General features: G+C 40.9%; 1 protein-coding gene across 7 annotated transcripts in view; it reads left to right on the forward strand.

Moving 5' to 3' along the window:
- The window catches only part of Dock4 (dedicator of cytokinesis 4), a 408,217-nt gene that overhangs the window by 345,496 nt on the left and 45,891 nt on the right, over window positions 1-16,830 (forward strand). For 5 of the 7 annotated variants that reach the window (XM_029484743.1, XM_029484744.2, XM_029484748.1 and 2 more), the window contains exons 31-36: window positions 2,965-3,113; window positions 4,813-4,898; window positions 9,351-9,377; window positions 9,522-9,617; window positions 10,388-10,448; window positions 14,388-14,481. In XM_029484743.1, the coding sequence (XP_029340603.1) occupies window positions 2,965-3,113; window positions 4,813-4,898; window positions 9,351-9,377; window positions 9,522-9,617; window positions 10,388-10,448; window positions 14,388-14,481 (513 nt within the window). The remainder of the gene's footprint in view (window positions 1-2,964; window positions 3,114-4,812; window positions 4,899-9,350; window positions 9,378-9,521; window positions 9,618-10,387; window positions 10,449-14,387; window positions 14,482-16,830) is intronic. The other 2 variants (XM_029484745.1, XM_029484746.1) reach the window with 1 other exon arrangement.

The raw sequence follows: 16,830 nt of genomic DNA on the forward strand, positions 1-16,830 counted from the left end.
TGTTTCCATTCAATAGGAAAATGGTTTTTGAAGACTTGAAACATATTTGTTCCTTAAAGACCCTTCTAGAAAAGTCTTTTATGGCTTATGTTGGTTCCAGAGATGAAGCTGATATTTGGACAAGATTATTCTTGCTTGTTCCTGAGGCCAGAATAGGAGGTTGTGGGATGACAGACAACAATCTTATTCAAAAAGATAGAATGCTCTAAAGTGGTCAGTGAGTCTTATCTCTGTTTTTGCCTCACCCTCTAGCAACTTCGAGAGGATACATTGGCAGTACTGCCTCCTCGGTCTTTTCTTTCTACCCTTTGATTCATGACTGGGCTTACTTCTTATTCCTCTTCTGCCAAACCCAAAGGCCTGTGTTGGTCCCATTCTTAGGACTGCTGTTTCAAACTAGAGCCAACCTGCTTGGTGGATCCAGATGCTAGCCACCCTCAAAACGGGCTACTAGTTAAGTTAACTGGTTAGTCAAGCAACTTGTTTAAGGCCCCGCAACTTTTCTTTCTTCTCTGCATATGGAAGTGACAGTTCCCACTGCTTAGAGTTGTCATGGCAAATTAATGGAATTATGCATAGAAAGTAGTCACATGCCTACCTGCCACAGGGCAAGTGCTTACAAGTGATGGCTGACATTACTACTGAGACGCCAACTTTGCTACTCTTGTCCCTCCCTAACTGCAAAAGCCTTCTCTTCTCTATTAGTCCACATATCTACCATCTCATTAGCTGGTGCCTTCTCTTGTCTTATACTTTTGTATTCAAGATCTGGTGTGTGTGTGTGTCTTTGGTTTTTTGTTTGTTTGTTTGTTTTGTTTTTGTTTTTTCCCCTCAAAGCTATTTCATCCACTTGGTGATACCAAGTCCTCTTTATCATTGACAATTCTGCAAAGTTCCTGAGCCCTAATCTGACTTTTGGGACTAGGTAGAGTGTTATGCACATGAGAATGTCTCAAAAGAGCTTCAAGCGGAAGTCATTATCCCCCTCCATATAGTCCCTGTTCCTCCTTTAACTGCATCTCATTTAGTAGCTGGATTTACTCTTGCTAATGCTTTACATCTGGAATGTCCCTCCAATCTGGCCTCCTGTGCCTGTTGCCATGGCTCATGCTTTGGGGCCAAAGTCTATTATAAATTATCATCAGTTTTCCCACTATAGTACATCTTTTTCTTGTCCCCCAAAGTTATGTTTCTGCAAAACAACCTGGTAATAAGGACTCCCACACACAGCTGAAGAGTCCCACTGCCTTTCCATCCAACATGGTACATAACCCATGTTGCCACAGCTAGTTTCCCCCAGACCTCTACTACACTTTCAGATGTAACATTATGCCCATGCTGTTTCCAGGAGTTCCTTCTGTTCGTATATTGGGGCAGCTGCTGCTTATGCCCCAATCAAGTGAAAGAACATGTCCAAACTGCTTTCCTCAGTTTCCCTGCCAGATGAGCTATACCATCCTCAGTGGTTCTTGATTCTTGCCATGCATCTCTGCAATAGTCTCAGTGTTTGTTGTGTTTTATGTTTGCAAGTTATAGGTTGTTCAAATCAGACAAGGCATGCCTACGTTTTGAGGCCCTGAAAAAAAGTAGATTAATGACTGTCTTAGTGAGACAAATATAAAATCTATACTAAAAGACTAACCAAATTTCTAGACTCTGAACAAAATTCATAATTTGTCACCTGCCAAAACATATTCTGGAAAGAGGTACTCATTTCAACTTTCCTTTTTTTTTGTTTATAATCATGTAAGGCGTTGAAAACTCACAGCTGTTTTTACTGGGATAATGTCTTACCCAGGAAAGGAGAGACTCTCTCTGTGGATGAGTGGATCACAGGGTATAGAAGGAAGACATTGAACACCTCTGTTCTCTCATGGGATTATCATGGGAAACAGTAAAGCTTGTATTAACATAGACTAAAATGTTCAGCTATAAGTAGTAGTATTCCTTCCATGCTACTGGGACAGGGAGAGTTTCATCATGATGGAAGTGCTCATGGTCTGAGCATAGGAAATAATAAGAATCTTGCAATAGAATAAATCAGAAAATGTTTGCATGATTGTATCTATTCCATGAAGCCAGCTACCCTCAGCTCAACCCCTGAGCTTGTCCTAGGGGTCCTAGATTGGACCTTTGGCATCATAGGCTTTTAGCCCTGATACTGAGAAAGAATGTATCATTCAGGGCATGTAGTTTTCTTACTATAAACATAGAAACTTCTCTATGGGATTTGACATAGACTAATGGACTCAGATCTGCTCCATATTTAAAGTCACCTGTGTCCCTGCTGCTGCCTGCCCTCCTTTGTCCTGAATCCTGGCTATCATACCTCTTAGCATTTGCTTATACACCAGTTGGGTTCAATACTGTTATGTTTTAATCCTTTCAGAAATAAGTTTGAGGGGGTTGCATTTAGACTTTTGTTTAGACTGTGTGTTATGTATTTATTTTTCTTTAAAATACAAACAGAAGCCAGTTTTTTGTACATAAAAAGAATTTGCAGTTTTGCCACCCAGAGATAACAGCTGTGGTTTCCTTAGGGATATCTTCTAGCTTAGTATTTTTTTTCCATATATTCTGTGAGTAGGAGTATTGTATACTTGTATTTCTATGTACCCAGTGTGCACCTGATGCCACAAAGGCCAGAAGGCATCAGATATTTGGGGACTGCTGATGCAGGAGCTTATGGGCCACTGTGTGGCTTCTGGGTGATGTGAACTACGGAACCATCGCTCCAGTTTCTTTTATATTAACTGCATCCATTTGTTTACAAGCATGTACAGTAATAAAATATTTCTATTTCTGCCATTTTAATTGTATGCTATGGGTTCTTTTCTTATCTGGGGCGATAACTGTAGTTCAGTATTTTATGATACTAGTTTTAACTAAAATTTTTAATAGTAACCTTTTAAAAATCTTATTAAAACATAATATACTGAAACGCGAACATTTTGCTTAATTTAGGAGAACACAAACTTCATTTCATCCCTGCCCTGATTGGGCCCTTTCTGGAAGTAACCTTGATACCCCAGCCAGATCTCCGGAATGTCATGATTCCTATTTTTCATGATATGATGGATTGGGAGCAAAGAAGGAGCGGCAACTTTAAACAGGTAGGCAGTATTGCTCATCAGGACTGACAGGGAATGTCACTTCCCTGTCTGGCGTCTTCACAATTTCTCCATTCATCTCTCGGTGGAGAAATGAACACTGGTTCAATGGACCCAGAACCAGGTGAACCAGTTCTCCCTGTACCACATAGCCTTGGATACATGCCTCTGGCTTTTTGTTGCCCTGAGCCTCCAGGGAAACCCTGGAATCCCATTTTATTCCTTTCACCAAAAACAAAATTCTTTGACATTCCAGATCTGTATTTAAGAATTTACAGAGGGTTGTTTGCTCCCAGCTGGCCCGGACTCAGAGGAACTGGAAGGTTAATGACTCTTTAAGCCATTGAGTTCTCAGTGGTCTGCACATTGTGTTTGCTGAATGGCTTAGCTCTGAGCATTTGATTCACAGTGTGTTTTATTGCTCTTAGCTTGGAGCAATGAAAATTAATTTGAAGGAGAAAGCAGTGGAAAATCTCACAAAGGAAATTCCAAGGGGATGAATCTGTCGTTTCTTGCTGACTTCAGTTCTAGTAGTGGTGCTGCAGTTTGAGGAAGACAGACATCCTGATTGCAAAATCAGATCTGTAAAGAATCAGCCACTTTTGCTGGTCCAAGTCTGTTGGGGGAAGTAGGAAAAACATGCTCTCACATAGTGACTTCTCAAACCTGCTTACCCACAGGATGTGGCCCTCCTCCATACATCTCCACATGACGCCTTCTTCAAACCTCAGAAAAGTGCTTGTCATCTGTATAAGCAATTTGATTGCATGCATAGACCTTTCCTATTGCCAAGAGTGTGGGCATTTCTCTTGTTATTCGTATATACATTTATTTTTAAGAAAGCTAATGGCTGAGTGAAAAGCTGTGAACACACTGTGCTTGGTAGGGGGTCCCACTTTCCTTCCCTCTTATCTTTATCTCCTGATTGACATTTGCTTTAAAGAAATAACTGGGCTCAGTCCTTGGACAAAGTTGAATATTCGTCTCAAGCCCAAATTGCTTTAACACTGGCTAAAGGTTGTCATTTTCTCTTGCCTCATTTAGATAAAGGGAAATTTTTCCCTTTCTGATATTCAAGTTATAAAGAATTTATGTCCTTGAAAATATAAATGTTTTGACTACAGTTTTCAGGAAATATGTCCTTTCACTCTCCTGCCGCTTACTGCTGACTTAGACTATTTCTGTGGCTCTACCATCTGTACATGGCTAGGATGGATTCTCAACTTCAGCAAAGATTTAGTGCAACCTCGAACTGTTTTAGGAAAGAAAACAGATAAAAAGCACATTTAAGATTTAAATTAATGTATTTGGGCATGCTAGTTTGCTGATGTTCTCAGATATAGTGATGTAAAAAAAAAAAAAAAAGAAAAAGAAATGGGACTTGCCAGTTTTTATAGTCCCTAAAAGAAGAACCGAAACGTTTAAATTGGGCTGCTAGCGTTTATGTTGGGATCCCAGATAGATAGATGCTGTCCTTGGCAGCAGAAGAAGCTAGCTAGCCAGCAGTATGAAGTCATGTTGACTGCATCTAAATTAGTCCTCTAGAATTCCAAAGGGAGGCTTGCTATTAACCATGGCTGACGATATCACTTTGACAAAGTGTATCACGGCTTTCCCCAGGCATAAAGAAATACATACCAATTTGCCTAAAAATCTTGCATGTGAAGTGGGAGGAGGAGAGTGATATTTGGGTGTGTTTCAGGTGGAGGCCAAGCTAATTGACAAATTGGACAGCCTGATGTCAGAGGGCAAAGGTGATGAAACGTACCGTGAGCTCTTCAACAGTATGTGAGTAATGTGTTTCTCTCCACTTGGTTCTATTCAGGACATCTGGTGTCAGTCCTGAGCTGTTCTGCACCACAGTAGATGAGAGCTACAGAGACAGCTTGGGTCTCATAGGAGAGCTCTGTCTTTGTGGAGTGTGAAATAAAGGATAATTGCCTAACTCTAGCAAGTGGATCTTATTATGTTGATGATTAGATATGTCTCTTTATTTTAATCTCCGATTAGGACAGGTTGCCTATGTTACATAACAAAGCTCACTCCTTTCACGCTTGGAAATTTCAAGGGAAAATAAGGCCATTGTTATAAGATAATGATTTTAAACAGAGTTATGAGTGGGAGAGGAGAAAAGTGTGTGATTATAACATTTGTATACAGTGTTTTCCAAAGTATGACTCTGGCTGATTTGCTGTTAGAAAATTAACTTCGTTTGTGCCTGATGCTCAGCACCTGCTTCCATGCTGACCATTTTTTTTTTTGCTTGGGACTGTTAAATACTTCCCCAGTGCTGCTTATTAGATTGCCACCAAAGCAAGTCATTTCTAGTAAATTTGGTGTTTGGGATTTGCAAAGAGAATAGAAAAAAAAAAAAGAATGGAGTTCTAGGAAGGGACTTCTAGATGGTCCCAAGTGATCCAATATGATCACAGTCTCAGAATGGATTGCTTGTATCAAGTATCATCTAACTGTAGGAATAGCCAGAGTTGAGGCATGATAATGTTTCAGCGCTTTGGGACTTCCCACCTGGAATGTGTTTTTTTATGATCTTATAGATCTTAGTCATTTTGAACCTAGTATTTTTATAATGTATTTTTCTTTTAACTGAGAAGATTAGCACACTGAGTTTGGGAAAATGTTCTGATTTCTTTCAAGAGTGCAAAACTAATACATTTCTCTCCTAGAAAATACACCTGTGTTGGTATTAACGCCCAACCATCACCTAAGTGGCACTGATAGCCAAGTGCAAGATTCAAGTTGACTTTACGTTCATTAATTAGCAGCTGTGCAACTCTGGATGTGTGGGTTTTAAGAATGCTATCTTAAAACTGAAAGGCTTGACGATAGGTTGGGTAGTCTTCAGCTTGCCTGATTTATAGTCATTCTTGGAGCTTTCAGGAAAACTATATAGAAAGGAAAAAGAAAGGCTTCAGGGATTTCATTTGGTGCTTAGTTACATTGTGAACACCGAGTGCCATTTTCTCTTCATACTGTAATTCAGCCAAAACTTTTGCTAATTATTCACAAGCCCTTGTTCATTCTTGTGTACAAAGTGTCTGTCTTTTGCGGCAGCTGGAGTTTAGCAAGAATTTAGATTAAAACCTCATCCAACATAATAAATTGCCTTTGAAAAAATGCTTTCGTTTCAGTTCCTAGTCCTTGGTTAGAACAAAGAGCTAAAATACAAAAGCATTTGGTGGAATGAAGCCCTTGAGATTTGTGATTAATTATTTATAATGAATTCATAAGATTGATAAATGCATGCTCTGTTTCTTTAATGCCTCTTATCTACATTAGTAAAGGGCGGATAATTTGCAGTTTGGATTGCTTTTATATAAATATGACTGTGAAATATAAGATGTACGTTGACACTAGAATCAAAGTAATAATTAAACCTCTATAATTATTTTATATTTTAAGGGACCAGATTTGTTCAATGGAAATTTTTATTCTTTTGCTTATTTTTAACATATTACTAGAATATAAAAATCATAATAATAAAAATAAAGTTTAAAAGGGCTATTGATATTTTTCTTTAATGCTTTTATAGTCAGCATATTAGTAATAAAGCACACTTAAAGTGACAATTAAGTAGCATTACTACCTTGTCACAGGAAAGAAAGTGAGAATTCAAGTGGATTTCAAGGAAACAATAAAGTCCTTTTATTTGTGGGGCTAACAATCACAGTGGATTAGTGTAATCATGGTGAGTTGCTGCACCCGTTATGAATTAGGAAGGCATAGATTCTCATTTACTCTGAAATTCATGCCTAAAACTTCATAAAATTAGTTGAGAAGATGGAAGCCTAGAAGACACTCACTGCTTCTGAATGCTGTGCTTGGCAAATCAGCCCTTAGACTGAGACTTTGAGTCTCTGTGTCATATGCTTGCCAAGAATCCCTCTCACTTTCACTAACTCCCCACAAAATCTTCATTTGTGCTCATTATCTCTGCTTTTTATATCAGTGAGATTCCCTATTTTTGAAAACACTGAAACCGTGGCCGACAGACCACACTGTGAGATACTCAAAATCAGGCCTCGGAGCTTATCGGCTGCATTACTGGCTCCTCTTAACTTATGATTTGGCCTTTGTGCCAACTTTCCAGGCAGGCTTGGGTTGAGTGAGGATACCACAGAGGTTCTAACACTGGGGAGGTGCAGCAGAGTTGTCACTATCCTGAGGCACCCAATTAGCTTTGCAAAGGAAAGTGACATCCGTCTCAGTTCTCCCTACACTCTGTCCTGTCCTCCACAACTCCAAATTATTCCAAAATCTTTAACCAAGGGTCACATGTTTCATCGCTGTTTGGTTTGGGAGATTAGTTCTATAACACCATGCCTCAAGTATCCCAATCTGCTGTTTGGGTTGCTCAAGGACAGCATATATGTCAGAACAGTGTTCTCAGCATTAGCCTGGTATGATACAGAAAACCAGACTGAAAATAAAACTACCATAGTCCAGCCCCATTTCCTTCATTGTAAGCAAGACTGTAGTCTGTCCTGCTGTCCATTTGATGGAAGAATAGCATTGGAAAATCCAGAACAAAATTGTGAGAAACTATCTCTTGCTTTATGAGATGAGGTCTCAGAATACTCCACACCAGCACCAGAGCGTGGGTACAGACCAGGAGAAAACATCCAGTCTCACCCAAGGTATCGAGAAAGACTGCTTCCCTGTGCTGATAGCCTCCTTGGGTTGTATCAGGTAAAGTGTAAAGTGGGAAGATCCCCAAATGAAGGAATAAACCTAACCAAGGATGCAGATGGACAAGGTTCTAGACTTGCTCCAAACATTTGGTCTTGAGTCACTGAAGGGTGTGCACAGCTCTGCCTCTTTTGAGAGGATGATGTAGCTCTGAATTTTAATACATGGGTTTAATACATGGGAAGCTGTGAATTAATGAAAGTCATAAATGAAGCCTCTGTCTATTTTTAAAATTATTACTTAACTTGAGTTACTTGGTTTTAGCCTCTGAGTATGTGGGATGTGGGCTGTCACTTGGAGAAATTTCTGTAGCATCCTGCATGATTGGCAGGATGTGAGAACTTGGTTCAGTACCAGTTTGCAACGTATACTCTAAACTGGTACTGCTCAGGGGTTTCTAAGTGAAAACACATTTAAACAAACTAAGAGGCTGTCCCTAAGGATCAGTCAGGGCAAGCCCCACACCTCCCATAAGTCACCCCTCTCTGACCAACCCACTTTCAATCTAGAAAAGCGCTTAAAATCAGTCAGGCAAACAAATGATGTGACAGACAACAGACATGGAGAACAGACAGAATACTAGGTACTGAGGTGGAAATGGAAAGAAATTTGGGGAAAAAAAATATATAGCCACAAATAGAACAACCCTTTACCACAGCAGTTTTCTTTTTGCTGTTTTTTTTTTTCAACTAAGTACAGATTTGACAGGTTTCCATTGTATACACACACACTCTGTTTCCTCCCCCCCCCCCCCCACTTTTTAAAATCAAGATGCAAAAGAAAAAAGATTTTTAAACAGAAATGATAATCACAGAAACAGGGGTAAGGAAGTAAGCTAATACCACCATACCTATGTTCCTCTATCTTTGGGGGAAGTTCAGTCAGGAAACCTTTCCCAAGTACAGTGTTAATTTGCAGAGGGAATGAAAGCAAATCGGCTTCTCATCATGATGACTTAAGTTAATATTTTCTGTTGACATAGTGCCTCTGCTCCAAGGTGTTTAGGATTAGGAGAAATGTAGGAGGAGAGATGTGGCCCAGGCACCCGTCATCAAATCCGCTGTAACAACCACTTAGAAAATCGTCTGTGATTAATGACAGAGTGAATGGAAGCGTTGAGTGAGCGCACAGATAGTACAATATGTATTGAGTGGGCAAATGTTAAGTGAAGGGAGAGTGCAAACGTCATCCCGTCTGTATAAGGATTTTCCTGTAGCAGTGGCAGTGCAGCAAAATTGCTTGGGTGAAGGAAGATGCGTTCCACCGAGAGGTAGGAAAACATGTTTATGGGACTAAAGCAAGCTCTTTACTTGGAAGTAAACTTGGAGGGACTCCCGTGTTTTGCTTCTGTGCTGCTATTTAATGTGGCAAGACACCAGTCTCCGTCAGCCTACCAGGAGAGCTAGGGGGGAAATGTCTCTGAGCTGTGAGGTGCTTGTATGTGTTTGAAAGCATGATTATGTGCATGAGTTCGTATTTTATGACATGGATAATCTGAAAATCGATTTGCTTTGTCAATGCTTCCTGGATTAGAATTCCACTATTTGGTCCCTACCCTAGGTAAGACATTGTTTGCAAATTGTCCTACTTGTGAGATGTTGCAGTGGTTGCTAAGGCATTTAAGGTACTGATGAAAGTAAAATGGTTGTCATGGTGACTGATAAAAATAAATGTTGAAAATGCCCTGGGTTCTTTCTTTTCCAGTCTACTAAAGAAAATTGAGCGGGAAACATGGAGGGAAAGTGGCGTTTCATTAATTGCCACTGTCACTCGGCTGATGGAGAGGTTGTTAGACTACAGGTAAGCTGCATCCCAAGATTCCAAATACGCTCTATTCTAGTTCAAAGCCCAAATAGCTGAACTGTAATTTGCATTCCACTTGAGTTAATCATTCAAAGAATTGCTAATCAGCACCTGGACTGCAAACCAGCTTGTTCAAAGTTTGGCATCTGGCTTTGGTGTTTGTTTACTTGTTTGTTTAGTTCTGTTTTTGATAATTCTCTCAAAGTCTTGAGTTAAAAGAGTTCTCAGAGTCTTTGACAGACCTCAAAAACAGAAAGAAGGGAAAGAAAAGGAAAATCTTTGGGTATTTAGATTCACTCACTCAAAAATTGCCGGTGATCCAAACACTTTAGAATGAAGATCTAGGGGATTGTACCAGTGTGCTGCACCTTTAAAGGAATACAATTTATTTTTATTTTCATTTACTTTGCCTTTAGAGCAGGCTGTCCCAATTCTATGCATGGTGGGTTTCTTTTATTTTAAGAACTCTTCTCTGTTCATTGTCCCTGGCAGTTTTACACCTCTGATTAAGGAGGGGTAGGCACCCTCTCTCCCCTGCTCCCTGAGTCCCTGTCCATTGAGAGGCATATTGCTTGCCTACTGCAGCTGGGTGTCAGTCTCTACTTCCAGTCCCATCAGAGATCTCCTGCCCAGTCCCCTTTTCCTGAACCCACACAATCGTCTCTGATCTCTGCGGATACCTCACCTACCCACACATCAGACAGCAGAGAACTGTGTTTTCCTCACAAGAGAAAGTTCCCGGTGTGACTCTTGCTTTCTGTTTACAGGGACTGCATGAAGATAGGAGAGGTGGATGGCAAGAAGATTGGCTGCACAGTTAGCCTTTTGGTTAGTGCCTGACTCCGTCTCCCCCTTCCTTCTAACCTCTGCTGCTCTTCACTGAAGCACTAAGTTTTGTTTGTTTTTAATCTTCCATGTGCCCTTTTCCAGGATGTTTCTTACAAAAATGGAAAAGTGTTTTTTAAAGGGAAGATAGTGACCCTTAGGTTGAATGAAGCCCAGAAAATCTTCAGCTCAGAACATTGCAGGATACTCACTGGGCTGGGCTGGGCTGGGCTGGGCTGGGCTGGGCTGGGCTGGGCTGGGCTGGTAGCAGTGAGCAGACCTCACAGAGGGACTGCGTGCTGCTGTCTTCCCCTCTTGAGTTTCTTACTCAGTCTAGATGCTTTTCTTGGAAAAGCACAATATCGGCATTGAAGTCCCTTCATTTCTCTGTTGACTATTCCTGTCTGCCCATCTTCTTCCTCTCCCTCACAATCATTGTATGTTTTCATAACAATTACTCAACTCTTATTTTCTAACCTGTGAAAACTTTCTGCTTAATATGCTTTTCACTCACTGCCCCCTGCTCATTGAATTCATAATAGCACTATTGCAAAGAATTGCATTGCAATGCATAGATGACAGCTATATGGACAGGAGTCTAAATCATAATTACTCTGGACCAACCAAAATTTATATATAAAAAAAGTATCACTCCCTTTTTATTAAGTAGATTGGAATTTCATCATGAAAGATTAGTCCTACATTGGACATTAATTATTGTATTTTGCTATCTGGTGAATTAATGCTTTTACTAGCTTTCCTCCATCTCATTTGGAACTGAAGAATGACCTCTTGCAGTTCTAAACCTGTGAATGTTCCGGGTTTTTTTTTTTTTTTCTCTTGTATTTCTGAGAGCACATGAAACGTCCTTGTCTGTTGTAAACATTGTACTGTCGTTGTCATTCTTGCCCTATGTCCTGAAACCTTTGCATCTGTGCTTTGTCTGAACCTTGAACTTTTGGTCTGCCCTGCATTCAGCCGAATGGGTTTACTGTTGTTGTTGTTGCTGCTGCTGCTGCTGTTTTCTTTCACTCAGTCCCTTCAGTCCCTTCTCAAATCTCTCAACTTTGACTCCACTACCTTTCTGTTGCCCTAATCTTTTGCTGTGCTGCTTTCCACTTCTGAGCTCGTGACCCTATCTTTCCTTACCACACCCACTTCTTCCTCCTCATTTTTTAATGAGTTGTTACATCTCTACCTCCATCACCAGCCCCTAAAAATATCAAGCCCTAAGCATGCTCTGTGAGGGTGCATCTTATTCACACCGACATACTTACATAATTTTCTTCCTTAAAACCAACAGTGAGCGGCTATCAGCCCACCCACTGTGCTAGCCATGACCTCTCCTCTAACAGTCCTTTCTCGGCTCGGCACAGTCCTTCCCTCTATCCAGCCTTCCATCTCCTCAGTGTTTTTCGTCTCTCTTTCATCACAATCAGGACCCTCAGCCCTTTCCACGTCCTTGCTTATATGCCCTGTGCTCTGTGAGCTTTGGTTTGAATCCTCAGCCCAGGCACAAACACTCGTATAACCTCAAAGCAGACACATTTACTGTTTCCTAAGGAACCCTGTCACCCTCATCTCCTCTCCCAAGTTCCTTCTCTTTGGAGATGAACACAGTAATGCAGCCCCCTCGGCTTGTCTCCTCAGCTGGGCCAACAGAAGAGGCCCTTTCCTTTGGTCAAAGAATGACTAGTTTGCACTGTGTTCCTTCTTGTCTTCTATGGGGAATAAGAAGGAAACCTCATAAATCAGGGGCCGTGTTGTAATTACTTGAGCCTGACACCATTAGCTTTGGAGTGTGACAAAGAGCAGAGAAGGTGAGCACTTTGAAAAAGCTGTTCCAACTGCACACCAGCACGAGGAGCCTTCTTAAAACCCCAGCTTTATCACTTTGAAGCTAATCTCTTTAGCTCCTACTCCAAATGGAAAGTTTTGTATGTTTGCTAGTGGCAATATGGCTCCCGTCACTACCTCCCTGTGAGGTCAGCAGCAGATCCTGCCAGGGGGCCTCTAACTGCTGGTGTACGGTCAGAGCTTAACTCACAGTTGGTGACAGTGCACACTATTTGACATGACTAACAGGAGGAATTATAATTATTATTTTGTTCTCTGTGTTACAGTTTTTAGCAGACATATGTGAGAGATTGTCATCTGCCAGCTGGGGAGATGTCGGGCTTTGGTTTTTTTTTTTTTTTTTTTTTTTTTCTTAAGGAGGAATATTCATTTACAAAGTGATCGCTTATTTTTGTTCTGAAAGAACGCAGCAGCTTCTTAACAGAAAACTATTAGAACAGATCGTCCTTTAATAATGTAAAACCTGCTGTGGGGCTGTTAGATTGTGTTTATGGTACAATTCTTGCTAATTAAAATGATTTTGATGATAATGAGGGAGGTTTGAGTAGCATTGTTTACTTGGCTTTTTAAAGACTGCCAGGATCTACAGGAAATGAAAAGCAAGGAGAGAGCCAATGTTGGAAATAATAATGCATTCAAGTTAGCGTCAGTGCCCACACAGTATATGAGTCCTTGGGTTCAAGAATGCACAGGAGTCAGATAATGGGCAGACAGCGCCTTTGAGAGTTGATCATTAGGTTCCTGACTGACTCATCAGCTATGGAAACCTATAGGACTCCTGGCATTTTCTGTTTCAGAAACCTGTCACTCTTTCAAGTGCATAGCTATCCGTCCCCCTCACCCCCTCCCGCACTAGTCTGTGTCCTTCATATCCTAAGTAGCATCAGCTCCAACATCAATAAGTTATCATTTCATGTGTCTGAAGCAGGGACGTCATAATGTACCTGCAGCTTGTATATCCAGGTAGTAAACACTGGAGTTTTATAAAACTTGGTAAAATAGTTTAGAGAATTTTAGTAAAATTAAGATTTGTAAAAAAATAAATAAATAAAAAGGTTATTTCATTTAATATTTCCGGTAAACCCATTCCATAATAATAAGCAGACATAAAATTCTCTGGTTTGTGTTTTAAACATAAACAAGAAACATTAAAACTTAATACAGCTGCCAGGAGTGCTTTACTCCCAGCATGGGGGAAGCAGAGGATTCCTGGGAGTTTGAGTAATGAATTCCAGGCCAGCCAGGACTACATACTAAGACCAGTCTCAAAAACAAAAACAAGCAAAATGAAACAAAAACCCACAGGAGAGAGAGAGATGCTTTTTGGTTGGTTGGTTTGTTGTTAAAACAGGGTCTCTGTATAACCCAAGCTGACCAGGAGCTCATTTTATAGACCAGGCTGGCTTCAGACTCAGAGATTTGCCTGCCCCTGACTTCTGCTGGGACTAAAGGCATGTGCAACCCCACCTAGCAAGAAAAACTCCATAATCTTTATGTCCTAGAGACTTCTTTCTTTAGAAAAAGGTATACACGAAATTAAAGAAAATGTCCTTGCTGCCAACCAGCATATTAAATATGCAGGTGATTTGTTACATTTTCTTAATATTTTAGTTAAATAGGCTGATTGCCCACTTGACAGCTAAACTAAGAATAATGGAAACTAACAAGAGAACAACTGGGCATAGTGGTAATTCCAGCTCTTAGAATATGAGGCAGAAGTATCGGGCTGTGGGTTCAAGGCCAGTATGGGCCACATACAAAGCCCTGTCTTAGAAGAAAAAGAAAACAAGAGAATGAAAGAAGAAATTTGAATTGTTGATTATAACCCAAGAATTCCCAGCTTGTCCACTAGTTGCCAGATGTTTAACACAGTGTCAGGTTGAAAATCTGTCGCTGTCATTTAGTCTCCTCATTGTATTATTAAAACAATACTCGGGAGGGAAAAAAATGCATGTGTTCTCTTGACTTGGAGGCATGGAAGTTCAACAGTGTAAAAGGGCGTGTGTGTGTGTGTGTGTGTGTGTGTGTGTGTGTGTGTGTGCCTGAATACTGAGGAAACACGCAGGTCTGTGCTCTTTTTCACAGAACTTCTATAAGACGGAGCTGAACAAGGAGGAGATGTATATCCGCTACATCCACAAACTCTACGACCTGCATCTCAAGGCGCAGAACTTCACAGGTCAGAGTGCTGGGGACTAAGGTGGGGAAGGGAGCTAGGTACTGATGCATTTGCTATGGTAACGCCTCTTCCTTTCACAGTTAGGGATGAAGACTCTGGCACTTCTCTTCTAAACCCTAAATGAATTTTAATTTTGTGGATGCTTGTTAGTGCTGTATTTTCTACTTTATGTATGCATGATTGTTTTGAGATTGCCCTTGGCATTATGGAGTACATACCTCATTTCAACACGCTTGCACTCGGGGTTTGCTGTCTTAATTTAAACATGGAGTCTTTATAGACCCCCTACTCTGTGCTGTACTTGTAGGATATGTGTTAAGTATGGGGTATGTGTTCACTGGAGTGGTCATACCAATTGTAAAGAACTTGTAAGAAGAGCGCTGTGTTTACTAAGATACTGGCTACTTTGAGACTCTCCATTTGTGAAGTTCTCGGGTTCCCTACATTTTTATTTGCCCTGAAGAATTTTACTGCTTAAGAGATTGGATAGTGATGTTCTCTTACATTTCTCTCCATGTAAAGATATCTTTATTGCCCTTTGTAGTAGTCAGCTTTCAGTTATTGAAACAGAGTATATATGATAATCAACTGATGAAGAAGAGAGGTTTGTTTTAGTTCAGGGATTTGAAGGTTTTGGTCCATTGTGAGTTGGCTCTGTTGCTTCTGGACTTGTAGCAAAGTAGCTTATAATGGTGGGGAAAGTGCCTGGTACAACCTAACTTCTCTATGACACAAGAGAAAGAAGAAAGGAGCCTCACAGTCACTTCATGCATGACACTGATAACCTAAACCTTCCCACCAAGCCCCACCTCTTACAGTTTCTAGCCATCTCTCCACATCACTGATGGAAGGACCAAGATGCTACCTCTAATATTTTGATTTTATGGGCTTGTATATGTGTGAGTGAATGCTGTACATGTGCAGGAACCCTCCAAAGACAGAGAAGTGTGTTAGATCCCGTGAAGCTAGAATTACAAGTGGTTGTGATCCACCCGACTTGAATCCTGGGAATGGGAGTCAGGTCTACTGGAAGAACAAGTACTCTTTTTTTTTTTTTTAATTTTCAATATTTTTTTATTACCTATTTTCCTCAGTTACATTTCCAATGCTATCCCAAGAGTCCCCCATACCCCCCCCCACTTCCCTACCCACCCATTCCCATTCTTTTGGCCCTGGCATTCCCTTGTATTGGGGCATATAAAGTTTGCAAGTCCAATGGGCCTCTCTTTCCAGTGATGGCCGACTAGGCCATCTTTCAATACATAGGCAGCTAGAGACAAGAGCTCCGGGGTACTGGTTAGTTCATCATGTTGTTCCAACAATAGGGTTGCAGATCCCTTTAGCTCCTTGGGTACTTTCTCTAGCTTCTCCATTGGGAGCCCTGTGATCCATCCACTAGCTGACTGTAAGCATCCACTTCTGTGTTTGCTAGGCCCCGGCATAGTCTCACAAGAGGCAGCTGTATCTGGGTCCTTTCAGCAAAATCTTGCTAGTGTATGCAATGGTGTCAGCATTTGGAAGCTGCTTATGGGATGGATCCCTGGATATGGCAGTCTCTGGATAGTCCATCCTTTCATCACAGCTCCAAACTTTGTCTCTGTAACTCCTTCCATGGGTGTTTTGTTCCCAATTCTAAGAAGGGGCATAGTGTCCACACTTTGGTCTTCATTCTTCTTGAGTTTCATGCGTTTAGCAAATTGTATCTTATATCTTGGGTATCCTAAGTTTTGGGCTAATATCCACTTATCAGTGAATACATATTGTGTGAGTTCTTTTGTGATTGTGTTACTTCACTCAAGATGATGCCCTCCAGGTCCATCCATTTGGCTAGGAATTTCATAAATTCATTCCTTTTAATAGCTGAGTAGTATTCCATTGTGTAAATGTACCACATTTTCTGTATCCATTCCTCTGTTGAGGGACATCTGGGTTCTTTCCAGCTTCTGGCTATTATAAATAGGGCTGCTATGAACATAGTGGAGCATGTGTCCTTCTTACCAGTTGGAACATCTTCTGGATATATGCCCAGGAGAGGTATTGCTGGATCCTCCGGTAGTACTATGTCCAATTTTCTGAGGAACCGCCAGACTGATTTCCAGAGTGGTTGTACAAGCTTGCAATCCCACCAACAATGGAGGAGTGTTCCTCTTTCTCCACATCCTCGCCAGCATCTGCTGTCACCTGAATTTTTGATCTTAGCCATTCTGACTGGTGTGAGTAACAAGTACTCTTAACTCCTGAGCTTTCTCTCGAACCCAGGACCAAGCTTTAACACATGGGGCTTTGATGGACATTGCCATACCATACCACACCCTCATCTCTGAAAGCCATGTGTGCTGTAGTTGGAAT

The sequence above is a fragment of the Mus caroli genome, unplaced genomic scaffold (genome assembly GCF_978045245.1).
Source record: "Mus caroli unplaced genomic scaffold, Mus_caroli_1 scaffold_14, whole genome shotgun sequence".
NCBI classification, from domain to species: Eukaryota; Metazoa; Chordata; class Mammalia; order Rodentia; family Muridae; genus Mus; species Mus caroli.